Raw genomic sequence first — 16,739 nt, 5'->3', positions numbered from 1 at the left:
TTAAAAATCAGATATGATAAAGAACCAAACTGAACTTCTAGAAATGAAAATATAGTAACTGAAAGTCAAAACTCTACAGAAAGGTATAACAGTAGATTAGGTTCACCTGAACAGAGAATCAATAAAGTAGAAGGTGGGGCTAAAGAAAGTTTGGAACGCAGAAGCAAGCAAGAAGAAAGAATGTGGATGAGACAACATTTTAAGAAATAGGGGTCGAGGAACTGTTTAACACCTTCTGCAGGGAGGATAAAGGCACTTGGAATCCAGCCCAACGAGTCACAGGGACACTGCAAAACCCACAAAACCAAACAAAACTCTTAACATAAGACCCAACAGGCCCCAAGTCCTCACCAGCAACAGAAGCGCGGCACCAAGAGGGCTCTCGTACCGTAGGGACATAACAGCCCACATTCAGAAAAACAAATTTCACAAGAACAAGACACAGATGATTTTCAGACAATGATATGCGAAAATAACTTGCCACCAACAGACCCTTTCGAACAGAATTTTATAAGCTCTAACTCAATATTAAAAAAACAAAATGACTGCAGATGGAAGGTCTAGAATGCAGAAGGGAAACCAAAGAGGCTGGAAAACAAAACACCACAGTCCTACACACAGTAAGGTGCCTTTGTTTTAAAAGGCAATACATACGAAAGACAGGAACCCCTGGGAGGCTCAGGTGCTTAAGGGTCTGACTCTGGATTTCAACTCAGGTCATGGTCTCACACTTCGTGAGTTGACCCTGCATCGGGTTCCACACTAACAGAGTGGAGCCTGCTTGGGATTCTCTCTCCCACTCTCTCTGTCCCTCCCCCATTCATACCTGCTTCCTCCCTCTCTCTTAAAATAAACTTAAAAAAAATTATTAAAAAAACCCCACATACACAAAATAAGCAATTTAGGTAGGAGAGGATTGACTTCTTAGTGGTCTAAGGTCCTTGTACTGGTTTTTTAAAGTTTTTATTCAAGTAATCTCTATACCCAGGGACCTCAAATTCATGATCCTGAGATCAAGAGTCATATTCTTCCAACTGAGCCAGCCGGGCACCCCAAGGTACTTGTACTGATTATAGAGGTAAAGTCATTAAGTCCAGAGTTAAGTGTGCATGTTATAATTTGTTTTAATTGATGAAAGTACAAAATAGTGATGTCAGACAGCTCAGGCTGTATCCACCTGGTGCGCTGGTCCACACTTCACATTTTAGGGCTTACCTGGACTCACCCACCTACTGTTCTTTCTACCACACTGCCCTCTCCCATAACCACACGGTAAAGATGAGGCAGAAAAAGCCTCTTGTCTCCCCAACCTCGGGAAATCNGTGATGTCATGGTGTTAGTCTGGCCTTCACATCAGGTTCTTACAGCTTGGGTGAGCAAGGGGACCTCAGCGTTGAACTTGGCTTGTGCTGGTACGTAACTCGCAGGGATCCCAGATGCCTGGCAGGACTAAGTAAGGTCTCACCAGAGGAGGTGGCGTGATGCCAGCCCTAAGGGAAGCCCCACATATTTTCCATGTGCAATAACCGGCATGCAGTCACAGATAACCAAATTCAAAAGAAACATGACAAAAACAAAAGAACCCACCCAGGCCCCAAAAAAAAGCCTGTACAACATTCTAACAGTCGTGGATTATAAAAGTAGGCTTTCCAGGTTTCAAGAAATGAGAAGCTTTAAAACATAATCAATTAGGGGCGCCTGGGTAGCTTAGTCGGTTAAGCGTCCGACTTTCGCTTAGGTCATGATCTTGCGGTTCGTGGGTTCGAGCCCCGCGTCGGGCTCTGTGCTGACTGCCAGCTCAGAGCCTGGAGCCTGGTTCAGAGTCTGTGACTCCCTCTCTCTCTGACCCTCCCCTGCTCACGCTGTCTCTCTCTCTCTCTCCTAGAAATAAATAAAACATTTAAAAAAAAAATTTTAAACATAATCAATTAGCAGGGAACCATAACAAGTGATGCAGATTTGAACCAGAGGAAACATCAGTACTTAAGATAAGGGTGAGTGGACTAACTGATGCAGTTTAAAAGATTCAGACTGGGATTCAAATTTTGGTATAAACATGCAATTCCCCAAATTAAAAGGGGGTTGAGAGGCAGACAGACACACACCTGTGACGGTGTTTTTCTAGAGCCACCTTCAACCACAGCCTAGATAAAGGAGCCTCAGAGGCAGACAGTGCAAGATTTCATCATGGGCTAGGTTTTGCTTGGCAACGTCCCAGGAGGAAAAAGGGAAATAAAGTTCAATGTTGAGGAATGCAAACTTACACTGTGAAACACTAAACCAAAATAAAAATAAAACATAGGGATGCTTGAGGTGCTCAGTCAGTTAAGCATCTGTCTCTTGATCTGGGCACAGGTCATAAGCTCACAGTTCGTGAGATCGAGCCCGGTGTCAGGCCAGAGCTCGCTTGGAATTCTCTCTCCCGTGCATGCACACACACTCTGTCTCTCCCTCTCCAAATAAATAAACATTTAAAAAATTAAAAATAAAAAAATAAAGGAAGAGCCATAAAAGCCAGATCAGTGCCTATGATTTGAGGGGAGAGAAGGGGCTGCTACTGGGAGGGCCACAAAAGACCCTGAAGTCTTGGCAAACTTTGTTTTCTGGCCTGGACGCTGCTCATGCAGAGGCCCACGCTGCAAGAAGTCTCCAAGCCAAACGTGTACTTCGGACTTTTATGAATGTACTTTATTATAAAAAGGTAGGAAAATCAATAGAGCGACGTGTATGGTGCACACAACAGCAGGACAAAGGAGGGTATACCCCTCCGGATGGCTGAGGGAGAGAAGTGGGAGAGATCATGAAATTAAATCAGCATGATAAACCATACAAGTAGAAGCTGTAACTATGACTGCATGACCAAGACACAACAATGTCCATATCACGGTACCAATGTCAGCGTGAATTTATACTTATCAATTCACTGCTCTCAACAGCTTCAGAATTCTGGTAGTTGTGGAATCTGTCCTTTAATGGGCACCTATATTACTGGATCTCACATTTGTCTTTGTGTTTTGCTAACTGTACTAATTTATTTAAAATGTTTATTTTTGAGAGAGTATGAGCCGGGGAGAGGCAGAGAGTGGGGGACAGAGGATCTGAAGCAGGTTCCGCGCTGACAGCAGAGAGTCCAGAGTACGGCTCAAACTCATGAACCATGAGACCATGACCTGAGCCAAGACTGGTCATTCAAAAGACTGAGCTCACCAGGCGCCTGGCTAACTGTATTTAAATACAACTGGTTTCTTCTGAAATTCTATAAATTTTAATCAGCACTCAGACTCTCAAAGCGGTCTACAGGTATGTTAAAACCTCCAAGAAATATGGCAAAAGTTCAGTTAGAGAATCAGACGCTAAAGGTTCAAAGAATGGGGACCCCTTGGCTCACAGGTCTCTGTAGATCTGCGGGCTCACTATTTAAAGAAACAAGTGAATTCTTCTCTATAAAAGACTATCTTTTAGATCTATGTTTGCAGCTTTATGTGGATATGTATGTATAGATACATATAAATAATACAGGAAAATAAATACTGGTGATCTGGTCATAGAATTACAGGTAGTTTTTATTCTTTATGCCTTCTAAATTTTCCAAATTATCAAGAATGAACCCAACCCTGTGCATTCTTAACAAAAATTAATGTTTTTAGTGTTTAGAAGGTTGTACATTTGCACAGCAAACATTAGAACAGCCTGTGAAAGGTCTATAACTACAAACTACTGGATTAGTTTTACTAGTCTTAGCTAACAATTCTAAAAGAAGACAATAATTATTATGTTTCATTTAAATATTAAGAGGTGTTACTACACTTAGTCAACGCACACACTAAATTTAAATATTTCTACAGATGGGGGCGCCTGGGTGGCTCAGTTGGTTGAGCATCAGACTTCAGCTCAGGTCATGATCACACAGTTTGTGGCTTTGAGCCCCTCATCGCTTTGAGCCCTTCATCAGGCTCTGTGCTGACAGTTCAGAGCCTGGAGATTGCTTCGGATTCTGTGTCTCCCTCTGTCTGTGCCCCTCCTCCCTCTCACACTCTGTCTCCCATCCCTCTAAAATAAATAAACATTAAAAAAAGTATAAATATTTCTACAGATTTTTTTGACCCACCGAGTCTGTTTCATAATCATCTTGTGTTCCTTACAGTACACACTGGGCAAATACATAACAAATTTCGTACATTAATAAGAACTATTCAAAATCATACAGTGGCGACAAGGAGAGCGTTAATTTTACACCTAAGTTTCAGACATCTCTTTATTTTATTTTATTTACTTATTTATTTAAATTTTTAATGTTTTATTCATTCCTGAGAAAGAGAGACAGTGTGAGCAGGGGAGGATCAGAGAGAGAGGGAGACACAGAATCTGAAGCAGGCTCCAGGCTCTGAGCTGGCTGTCAGCACAGAGCCCGACGCAGGGCTCGAACCCACGAACTGTGAGATCGTGGCCTGAGCTGAAGTCGGATGCTTAACCAACTGAGCCACCTAGGCGCCCCCAGACATCTCTGATTTTAAACAATTACCTAAACAAAGAAGGCAGGAAGCAAACCACTGCCCAAAGTGAACTACAGTTAAGTTATTCATTCAGTCAAATATAAATGTAACAAAGTCCAAAGTGCAAAGTCTGCGACTGTTTTCTTCCTGCACCAAGGTGCAGATTTCAAACCGCAACACTAACAGAGCATCACACATTTTAAAGTTTAAATATTTAGTACATCATTCCCCAACCTATCCAATTGTGTTTTTCACAGGTTTTATTTTACGGCTGGTCTCTACTATTAAGTTGCCTCCAGAAGCTTCCTATGGAAAGAGAAAGAATTTATGATATTAATTTCTGTATTAAAAATTTAATGAAAAGTAAGATCTGTGAAGAGAAGTACAATAGTCCTTCTGGTCAGGGTAAGAGGGCAAGGGGGCAAGAAGTCTTTCTTTACCAATCATTACCCTGTATACCAAGGTGAAGACCACCAAAACAAAAGGGTAGTGAACTATTTGTTTGTCACAGCATCCTAGAACTCCTCAGTGGTCTCAGATTTGAATTAGAGCATACGTACTGAAATTAATGTCACCTGAAGTTTTTGATTAAAAGTAAAACAAAACAAAACAAAAAAAACCATGAATGGAGGCAGCTCAGAGAGATTCAATTTTATGAGCAATTACAGATACAGTTCTGACACTAATGGACCATTTTGTGGGTTCAGAGAGTAAAAATACCTTCTCCACTTTTTATTCTTTTGTACCCTTAATTATGTAGATATTGATGAACCAACTAATCTTTGCTGTGTACTTACTCACGAAGAATGGAAGTAACATACCTTGGCTTGCCTAAAAAGCCTTTGTTCCCAGACAGCAAATAAAATTTAGCAATAAATGGCTATTCTGTATGCATCACAAGCAGATCACAAGTTAGTCTCTGAGTATTAAAATTATCACTGCTCAGTAAAAATATTACCTTTATGTTCCACATAAGGCTCCATATCCAAAATTTCTGAGAAACCAATGTAGGTATTCAGCTTTTTCTTATGTCCAGTTTGCCTAACCAAGAGGAAAGCTAATTATATTTATATTTAAAACAATCATAAAACAATATACAAGCTTTATCAGCTATTTTAATTAAAAAAAAAACTCATTGGTAGCTAGCTGGGTAGGTTTCATTCAGCAATCTTGCTCAAAAACCTGTATGATTAGAAGTCAACATAATGCTGTCTTATAATAAGTGAAAAATAAAAGGTTAAAATTATGAACGTAAAGTAGTGACTGTAAACTTATTTCCAAAAGTTTTAATTTAATCACAGAGACACAGATGCTCCTGAGCAGAAGTAATGTGCATACGCACACACTGCCTTTATTTTAATGATAAAATCAAAGATACATTTCCATGGGGAGTTGGAGCATTATATTAACGACTACAAATTTACTCTGGTTCTTAGAAATACAGAAACATCACGATAATTCACTTCTTACCTAAATGTTTGTTTTCCTGTTTTTAATAATCAATAATGGAATAACAAATAAGGACTCCCTACTTTTCTGGCTCTCTCTCTCTCTCTCTCTCTCTCATCTATGTCTGGCTTATCTAAGAATTTTGTGATCAAACCAAGAATTACTTACAAGTGAAAAGGACAGGCCCCACCTACAACTTTCACCCCCAAATCTAGAGTTTGAAATTATAAGCATCTTATTACCGTCTCTGTCTACGGTAAAATCTGTCCACATCAGTCCACAATGAGCAACCAACACTGCTACGCTGCACCTGCTTACCTGTCAAAGACAAAGCGCATCAGCTGTAAGTTCAGGGTGCAGGGAAGGCTGAGGAGTCTGATCTTCCTTGTTGCATTCTGTTTACTTTGACAGTTTTCACAAAAGTATCGATTGTCTCCTTCTAATTTTTCTTCCTGCTCAGAAATAAGACATATTGGTTTAAAAAAAAAAAAAAGTAGAGGGTAGAAAGATTTTTTTAAGTGATCAAATCTCTTACGGAAAGCATAATATCATTTTCATTAACAGCCCCCTTAAAGCTGTTGAAGGTCGACCTACTACAAGTAATGAATAAAGGATACCTACAATAAAAGGCACTACTTGGCAGTGATATTACTTGCAAACAATTTAAAATTGATGTGCCTCTTTCCAAAATGTATGATTTTTTAAAATATTTTTAATATTTATTTTTGAGAGAGAGAAGGAGAGAGAGGGAGGGAGGGGCAGAGGGAGAGGGAGACACAGAATCTGAGGCAGACTCCAGGCACAGAGCTTGATGCAGGACTCGAACCCAAAAACTACAAGATTGTGACCCAAACTGAACCTGGATGCCTAACCCACTATGCCACCCAGGTGCCCCTAAGGAAGTAGGTTCTAAAACTTAAAAAATCATATATACTCTGATGCAACAAAATTAATTTAAAAAGAGTGGAAATTCCATATGGGTACCAGAATACAAATACACACACACACACACACACACACACACACACACACAGAGAAAATTACTGAACACAAACCATGAGATNATGCAACAAAATTAATTTAAAAAGAGTGGAAATTCCATATGGGTACCAGAATACAAATACACACACACACACACACACACACACACACACACACACACACACAGTGAAAATTACTGAACCACACTGATGAGATAAGGCTAAAAGAACAATGCAGGAAATTCAGTGTGACAGCTCATGCTGGTTTCTTTTAAAATTGTTCCTGCGTGTCCTCTTCACTCACTGTCCAGTCCCCTCCCCAGCATCCTTGGCCAGCTACACCTACCTCCCTGATCCCCTACGTCTGAATGTCCTCATCTCTCTCAGTCCCTTGGTGACTTTACTCAGCCCCAAATGCCCTCCCCTGAACACTCCCCAAAGCAAACCCCCAATCCCTCTCCCCGGCCCACTCCTCCCCCGGCCCGTCTCACAGTGTGGTCTGGCAACTCCATGCTTCCTGGCGCTCAGACCAAACAAAACCTTAGTAATCTTTGCCTCCTTGCTTCTCTGTATCCAGTCTGCAACTGTATCAGCTCTACTTTGAAAACACTGAAAATCCAAACACTACTTCTCACCTCTTCAGCTAACCCCTGGTCAAAGCCACCACGGACTCTTGTCCGCCCTGGCCCCACTTTCAGCCAGTTCTCAGGACGGCACCCAGAGGTACCTGTTCAAACAGACCGGCACTCTCCTTTGACTAGCACCCCCTGGCGGCACCTCACCGCATTCACAGTAAAAGTCTAAGCCTCTGGCAAAGGCCCATCCTAGAGGACCCTTAGTTATTTATATCTATCTCTACTTTATCTTTCTCCCCTGGCTCATCCACCTCAGGCACATGGACCTGCTGTTCCTCAAACCGCCAGGCAAGTGCTGCACTTCCGTTTCCTACATGGCTCACTCCTTCACGCTCCATCATTTTATTTCTAACTGCAACCAAACCTACCCTCATTCCTACCACATTCTCCATCTCCCTTCCCTGATTTAGTCTTCACCACAGTATATATCATAGTTGACACACTACATATTATACTTATCCTTATTGACCCTCCTTCCCTGTTTCCCAAACCACGACATATATAAGGCAAAAATCTGTTGTCTGTTTTGCTGACTATGGTTAGCCCCAACCGCTGAGAACAGTGTGTGAAGCAGTAAGCACTCGATCAATATTTAGCTGAATGAATTCAGTAATTGAGTATTTGAAGCAGGCTAATGGGTGTGCTAAAAAAGGAGGAAAGGCACAAAAATATTTTAAGATATGAAGCTATAAGATTAGCCCATCTACTATGTTAAGAGCTTATTCCCACTTGGTAACAAAGGTTTCCTCTAAACAGCTTTTTCAACTCCAAACAAAAGGAAACCACTTCCATTTCCCCACATATATCTAAACATACAGAAAGGAGAAATATGGAGTGGAGGGATTTAAGACTGACCATAGTGACTTCAAAAAGAAAACTGTATTCCACACACTGTTGTTCTCATTAAATTAAATTAAATTAACCAGGTAGTAACAGAGCTTAGACTTCCTTACAACACTCTACCACTCTGAAACATGCAAGTTTTTACATGTAACTTTATATGTAAAATAACCTAAAAATAGCCAAAAATTATTTTAATACACAGCCTGCTTTGACACTATAGAATTTAAGAAGTTTCCGGGCAACTGAGTTGCTCAGTTGGTTAAGCATCTGACTTCCGCTCAGGCTGTGATCTCACGGTTTGTGGGTTCAAGCCCTGCATCATGCTCCATGCTGTCCAAAGCCTGCTCGCAATTCTCTTTCTATCCCTTCTGCTTCCCCGCCCGCTCATGCCCTCATCTCTCTCTCAGGATAAATCAACTTAAAACATTTTTAAATAGAAATTCAGTTTCTTATAAATTATGATATAAATTATGATATATGATACTTCATATGTGGAAAGTCTGAAGTAACTTAGCCATTAAATTTTTAAAAATTCAGAATCGTATTTAAATGTTAGTGAGCAGAAACTACTATATACCTTTAAAAATTCCGAGATACAGTCTGTTAACTGTTTATGGCCTTGGATATTTAACTCCAGTTCATAAAACTTTGATAAAAGCTTAGACTCTCTGCCACACTGGTTGCAACTATAATAAAACAAAAGTGAAAGTTAAGATCAGTTAAGATCAGAGGTAAAACAACAAAGTTCCATTATATTACATTCTAGAACCATGGAAAGCAGCATTTACTACCTTATTACCTTGGTTCTCTTTCACAGAAATTATTTACACTGTATGTTAAAAATAAAAACAAAGTGATTGCTGAGGCATGTATTTCATGATTAGGAAAACATTTCAGAGGCATTTGACATTTGCTCTTAAGTGTTCTTCTAGCTGGCTCCAGTCTTACTCTTTCAGCTCACGTCACAGCCACAAAGTCCGTGGCAAGATCTCAACCACACATAGCTCTCAACATCTGAATGGCTCCAACTGCATTTACCAAGTCAGTTATTTTCATGTTCCCCCTGGAAATGTATTACTAGAAACAATTTCAGGTCCCGTGATAACACAGGAAGGCTGTAAGTTCAAACTGAACTGAAAATCAGATCGTGTATAAGCAAATGGCTTAGAATAAAATATGCCCTGGGAAAGATGAAACACACTTACACAGTTACATAAGCATATTCTCCACAGAACTGCTGTTGGACAATGTTCCGCACATCTGGATTCTTTTGTTTAGACAAAGTATCTTCCAAAAGAGACATAAATAGCTTTGAAAATTCTTGGGCATCCTACAACACAAGTTTGAGTTAATTTAAAAAGAAAAAAACGAGAAAGAAAAGAGAAAATGAAACCAAAAGAAAAATCTTATCTTGATTTTCAATTTGATACAAATAGCAACAAGTGAACTGTTCTAGAAGCTATCTCTATTTTGAAGTTAGCATTTTCAAGTAAAGACTAGAGCTATGCTGAACTAATTTGTACCCATGATTTTCAGAAACAGGATGGAGGAAAATGTCTAATCTGCTGGACAACTAATAAATACTGTAATTCCATATAGAAAAAAAGTTTTAATTTTTAAAAAGGCTTTCACTTCACTTCCTCCTACAATCATTCTAATTAACACCTGGGTACCTATTTATATTAAAAAAAAAAATTTAAAGGTTCTCGGTTACTCCCTGGGAGTGGGACTGGGGAACCTCTTGGGAAGGAGTCTTTTTCTTCTCACCTTCCATCTTAATGGTTGAAAATTTTTGGATTAATGTACATTTATTGTAAAATAAAATTTATTTTTGCCATTCTTCTAAAAAAAACCAACAAATATTAAAGGAAAAAAGATACCATATGGTTTCACTTAAAAAAAAAAAAAAAAAAAAAACTTAAAGGATCTTACCTGCTGTTGTCCTGTGTCCAAGCCCAAGGCTTTAACAAATCCCGATGGATCAATGTATCGCCTATTACTGTTTTGCAACAAGGCAAACAAGTACTGGAGATGCTCACAAATTGTTTGAGGTTCATAATCTATTAAAAAACACATGTTTGTTTTTTAAAAACTGCTCCTTTCCTTTTTTAAAATATGTACCTCTTCACTTGAAAACATGATTAAACACCCCTGCATCTGCAGTATGTTTGCGTTTTATTTTTTATTTTAAAAAATTTTTAATGTTTTTTTTTTTAATTTATTTCTGAGAGAGAGACAGAGAGAGAGAGACTGAGAGACAAGAGAGACAAAGTGAGCAGGGGAGGGTCAGAGAGAGAGGGAGACACAGAATCTGAAGCAGGCTCCAGGCTCTGAGCTGTCAGCACATAGCCCAATGAGGGGCTCGAACCCACGAACCGCTGAGATCATGACCTGAGCCGAAGTCAGACGCTTAACCGACTGAGCCACCCATACACCCCTATTTGTGTTTTATTATAGTTTTAGAGCTTTTAACAGAAAAATTGTTTTGGACGTAATGAGGCAGCCACAGCTATCCAAATACATCCCTAAAAGGCAAGGGTTATACATGCATTGTAACAACAGCATCCATGACTGTAGTTTTCTAGAGCTATCAAATCATGCTGAAACATTCCGTCCAGTAATAAAAACCATGGACCTATATTCACCATTCACATAAGATGGCCAAATACTGGGGCGCCTGGGTGGCTTAGTCGGTTAAGCATCCGACTTTCGCTTAGGTCATGATCTCGCGGTTCGTGGGTTCGAGCCCCGCGTCGGGCTCTGTGCTGACTGCCAGCTCAGAGCCTGGAGCCTATTTCAGAGTCTGTGTCTCCCTCTCTCTCTGACCCTCCCCTGCTCACGCTGTCTCTCTCTCTCTCCTAGAAATAAATAAAAAAATTTTTAAAAACTTAAAAAAAAAAAGATGGCCAAATACTTTAATACAACCTCATTACTGCCATAGGTGAAACAAGTGACAAGATTCAAACTTGAACAAATGACGCAGTATTTCAAAATCCTGGAATTTTAGAGTTGCTAGGTTTTTTCCTAAGATGTTTATTTTGTTTGGAAAGGGGGGAGGTGGGAGGAAGGAGAGAGAAAGGGACACACGGAATCCGAAGTAGGTTCAGGCTCCAGGCTCTGAGCTATCAGTTCAGAGCCAAATGCGGGGCTCAAACCCATGGAACTGTGAGATCATGACCTGTTGGGAAGCCGGATGCTTAACTGAGCCACCCAGTCCCCTCTAGAGTTGCTAGTTTTCATGAGTCTGGGGAAGGTATGTAAATAGGAAACAAGAGCCCCAAACGACTTAAGTATGATCTTCTGTGCCGCTCACCACCCTTCTTTGCCTGCTCTATGATAACCCAGAGGAGCCTGGCAAACAACTCTCCTTTACCAGCCTACACAAGTCTTGTCAGCAGAGGGCATTGGAGAGCTCAGGTGCCCCTGCCTCACCAGGCTCTGCACTCAAACAGCAACCAACAGCTTCCCCCAGCACCTCCCCAGGTGCACCAAAGAAGGCTGCCTCTAGTGAGGGACTTCCTTGTGAATGACCCCTTGGGCACCCTCTAAGGTGACTTAGAAGGGGGTTCTGAGGCCCAGGACCTCCCTGTAGTCAGTTTCACACAGGGGTCCCCACGGAGGCAGCAGCCCAGCACCTTCTCGGCCACCTGGTGAGCATGCGCAGGGAGCTGTCCAGAGGTCCAGATTTCGGGCCTGAGCAGTGGGGGTGAGAGCCCTCCCTGGGCGTTCGCTTTTGCCCTGGGGGTAGTGGCTGTTCTCTGTATCCGCTGTTATATTTTTTAAGTCCTCTTTAATTCTTACTAACATCCCCCCATTACTCTCATTTCCTGTTAATAATTCCCTATTCTTGGGGAACATTTCATGACATATAGAATTGTCAAATCACTGCTGTACACCTGAAACTAAGATGTCAACTATTAAAAAAACTCCTTCCAAAAAAAACCATTCCAGTAAGATAGGTTTTGAAAATTAAAAAATAAAGTCTATCCTGTATAATAATAATAATTTGGGGTGCCTGGCTGGCTCAGTCAGTAGACTGCAATTCTTGATCTTGAGGTTCAAGTCCCATGTTGGGTGCAGAGATTACATAAAAATAAAAATCATAAAAATTATATAACAGTCCTTATTCTTTCTTCAAATTATTGTGTACTTTCGTTTATTTTGGACTCTGAATAATTTATCTCTTTACTACCAATTGTAACTCTCAGGAAGCCAATATTTCATTTGTAAAATAAAGATAAAAATCTCACTTCCTGGGGTGCAATGGCTGTTAAAAGCGATTCAAGTGTGTGTTTACTCCAACTCCATTTTGCAGGTTAAATCCTCCATCTTTGGAACTCCATAAATAACTCATACCCTGCTGGCTTTCTTATCTGTAAAATGAGGGAATGGTTGTGCTGGGAGCAGAACCCAGAGCCCAGATCCCATCATTTCCGAAGTAAAGCCTTTGCACTCCACTGCATTGCATGGGCTAAGATAGCACCACAAACGCACTCTCTTTTCAGAGAACAAGGTCAGGGATGACTTTGGTGAAATATAAAAATTCCTACGCTTAGAAATTAAAAAAAGAAAGAAAAACATTTTTTTGAAGATACACATTAAATCCACATTAAAGGCCATGACGCATCATTTTATAAAACAGAAATTTAGTTTTCATTTGTTATTTATCTGACTTCTCACTGGTAAATTTATTATTTCAGCAAAACAATGCCATCAAAAAGGATTCATTTGGCATTACTCATCCTTTACGTATATTACTACTTTTTTAAGTTTATTTATTCATTTAGAGAGAGAAGAAAGAGCGTCTGCACATATACACAACACAGGAGGACAGAAAAAGAGGAAGAGAGAGAATCCTAAGCAGGATCTGTGTGTTGTCAGAGCAGAGCCAGGGCTCCATCTAATGACCATGAGATCATGACCTGAGCAAAAAACAAGAGTCGGGCACTTACCTGACTAAGCTACCCAGATGTCCGCATACATTATTAAACACTCAATACAGGGGCGCCTGGGTGGCTCAGTCAGTTGATCATCCGACTTCTCAGGTCATGATCTCACTGTTGTGGGTTTGAGCCCGGTGTTGGGCTCTGTGCTGACAGCTCGGAGCCTGGAGCCTGCTTCGGATTCTGTGTTTCCCTCTCTCTCTGCCCCTTCCCTGCTTAGCTCTGTCTCTCTCAAAAAATGTTAAAAAAAAAAACAAAAAAAAAAACAAAAAAAACCCCAAAACACTCAATACATTGGAGCACCTGGTGGCTCAGTTGGTTAAGCGTGTGACTCCAGCTCAAGTCATGATCTCACAGTTTGTGGGTTTGAGCCCCATGTTGGGCTCTGTGCTGACAGCTTGGAGCCTGGAACCTGCTTCAGATTCTGTGTCTCCCCCTTTCTTTCTGACCCTCCCCCAACTCACGATCTGTCTCCTCTTTCTCTCAAAAATAAATAAACTTAAAAATAAAGTAAAATAAAATTTACAAAACATTCAATATACTGCTAGTCTAGATTTAAATATTCAGAACTATAAAAATAAAGCTTTGGGAAAATAATCTTAAGAATTTTAAGCACTGTGTTTTGGGACAGGGAGTTGTTTTAAGTAGGTTCCATGCCTAATGTGGGGGCTGAACTCACAACCCCAAGATCAAGAGTCTCGTGGTCTGTGGACTAAGCCAGCCACGCACCCCTCAAGCACTATGCTTTGAAGCACAGACTACCATTAATAAGGACCAAGACTCTAAAGCGCTACTATGATCTACGGGGCTGTCAGAAGATGTGGAGCTTATGAATCCTATTTTTTCTCTCTCAGAGCCAAAGACATGAGCCATGTGCCCAAACGAGATCATCTAAAACATAGTACAGGTTTTATAGCTCCCTGACATATGTAATCTCCTTCCATCCCCCAACTCTGAAAAAGAGAAAAATCTGGTTTGTTCCATGGAAAGTTCCATCTCAAAGAGAATAATCTCTAATAGAAAGTCATATCAATCAGGAATAATAATCTACATCCTATGCATGAAATAAACTAATTCCAATAGAAACAGTTTGAAACTGATCCTGTGTAAAAACAAACAAAATTGATTCTAAATTTACAATGGGAGTAGTTGCTAATGGTAACCAATTTTGCCAAGGTTAGTGAATTTAACCTTAATCTTAAAGGCATCATCTAAGTTAACCTATTTGGGAATCAGGACAAAAGACTGAGGTCACAATGAAGTATTAAATCTCTCAAAGTAGAGAAGAGAGTAATCTTGTCTGCTTTAGTGACTGATTTCCATCAATCACTAGAAAAAAAAATTTTTTTTAATGTTTGTTTATTTTTGAGAGAGAGAGAGAGACAGAGCGTGAGTGGGGGAGGAGCAGAGAGAGACGGAGGGAGATACAGAATCTGAAGCAGGGTCCAGGCTCCGGGGCTGTCAGCACAGAGCCCACGCAGGGCTTGAACTCATGGACCGTAAGATCATGACCTGAGCCAAAATCAGCACTTAACTGACTGAGCCACCCTGGTGCCCCATCAATCACTAGAAATTAAGGAACTATAATCACAGCGTATTACCTAGAGTAATTATAGATGTAAGCTATATAATATCAAATGTATTTCCTTCACTTGAATATGAACAGTTTCGGTGCATAATTCACAAATTTACAGAAGTGAAAGCTGTTTTGAATCCTGACCATGTTTATGGACCTTACCACCATGCCCGACACATACTGAGCGCTCAGAAGTCAATTCCCTGCATTTGAAAGGTTTTCTGGCTGGCAATATGCTGCAAAGCGAGCCCTCCCCACAGGCGCCCCACTAACCTTTCTCCTCTTGGATCCTATCTCCCATCACATAATCGTTACAGGTGCTTGGACATAAGTATAGGGCCTGCCGAAGCTCCAAGTTGAGAAACCACACTTGAAGAAACGTGTTGACGTAACAAGTCGCTCCAAGGTTAGTGAGGCCCACAAATGAGTTCTACAAAAATGCAAAATTTACAATCGTAGAGTCAAATTTCCCTTTACACACCAAAAATTATTTAAAAAGTAATTTTTTTAATGTTTTATTTCTGAGAGAGAGAGAGAGAGAGACAGCGTGAGCAGGGGAGGGTCAGAGAGCGAGGAAGACACAGAATCCGATGCAGGCTCCAGGCTGTGAGCTAACTATCAGCACAGAGCCCAACATGGGGCTCAAACCCATAAACCATTGAGATCATGACCTGAGCTGAAGTCAGACACTTAACCGACTCAGCCACCCAGGCGCCCCCACACCAAAAATTATTAAGACCAACTATTTTTTTTTTTTAATTTCAGATTAAAAATTTGCTAAAACCACCCCAGTCAACATGGTATAACCACCATAAGGCTCTCTTGGCCAGGGTGAGGGCATAATTTCATGAAAGCCACATCTGGGTTGGCTACAGGAGTGGAAAAGACTTAAGACAGCTCACCTCCAGTCTTTTGGTCTCCTCTGGCCACTTAATTCTAAAATTAAATGGAGGACTCAAGGACTGGTCCGTTCTGAACATGTGTACATAGGCTTTTCATTTGTTATATTCCTAAACTGTCAACATTTAGGGGTAAAACATCTAGGAAGTTAAACTTCCAGAAATCCTATAGATCTAGGAGGAGTGGAACAGGGGGAGTTGGTTACAATTTCTCCTAAGATTGAGAATATCTGAACTTACAAAGAATCAATCTTAACAAAGTTATCTACAGCTGACTACTTTGTGAACGCTGGGCTTTATGGTTTAGAAAACATAAACATGTATTTAAAAAAAGTAAAATTATCTGTCATATGTGTAATCTCTACCACAACAAGCCCAAGAAAAACGAGGTAAAGTTAGGCAAGATTGTTCCCTTGATTTACCACTTCCATTAAAGAGACTTAAATATGAGTTTGAAATAAAATATGCAGCATTAAAGCAAACAGAATCAGCATTTAAACTAAAACCATCATTTAAAGACTCGCTGGATTACATGGCCACCTGTTTTAAAGTATTACCAGTAAGAACTGTTGCAATTCAAGCAGTATGGGGTTTTAAGTTCTGTTAGGTATCTTAAAGCTGTATAGGCTCTGACAAAGTCCGTAATAGTTTCCGATCATAGATGCAAAACATAACAAAAACCCAGAGGAATACCACATAGCAATCACTTAAAAAAGGCTTACCTTTTTTCTCCTCTCACAGTTGGGATCATCAATGTTATGGAAACTATTTTCATCTATTTCTCCTAACCAAATATGTTCACCAATCCCAACCAAGCAATTTGGATTTCCTTTGCAGTTTCGTCTAAAAGAAAAATAAAAAAAAAAAAAAAAAAAAAAAAAAAAAAAAAAAAAACACACAACAATAAACAAATACAAAAAA

At 40.2% G+C, this 16,739-nt stretch overlaps 1 protein-coding gene across 5 annotated transcripts in view; it reads right to left on the bottom strand.

Annotated features, from left to right (window-relative positions):
- Positions 1-16,739, bottom strand: part of USP48 (ubiquitin specific peptidase 48) — an 87,446-nt gene that overhangs the window by 45,970 nt on the left and 24,737 nt on the right. For all 5 annotated transcript variants that reach the window (XM_077775635.1, XM_077775634.1, XM_077775633.1 and 2 more), the window contains exons 3-9: positions 16,541-16,661; positions 15,193-15,349; positions 10,333-10,460; positions 9,606-9,730; positions 8,978-9,086; positions 6,261-6,394; positions 5,452-5,534 (exon numbers count right to left, since the gene is read on the bottom strand). In XM_077775635.1, coding sequence (XP_077631761.1) covers positions 5,452-5,534; positions 6,261-6,394; positions 8,978-9,086; positions 9,606-9,730; positions 10,333-10,460; positions 15,193-15,349; positions 16,541-16,661 — 857 coding nt within the window. The remainder of the gene's footprint in view (positions 1-5,451; positions 5,535-6,260; positions 6,395-8,977; positions 9,087-9,605; positions 9,731-10,332; positions 10,461-15,192; positions 15,350-16,540; positions 16,662-16,739) is intronic.

The sequence above is a fragment of the Crocuta crocuta genome, unplaced genomic scaffold, assembly GCF_008692635.1.
Source record: "Crocuta crocuta isolate KB4526 unplaced genomic scaffold, BGI_CrCroc_1.0 scaffold127, whole genome shotgun sequence".
NCBI classification, from domain to species: Eukaryota; Metazoa; Chordata; class Mammalia; order Carnivora; family Hyaenidae; genus Crocuta; species Crocuta crocuta.
This window is presented reverse-complemented; position numbering and strand designations above follow the sequence as displayed.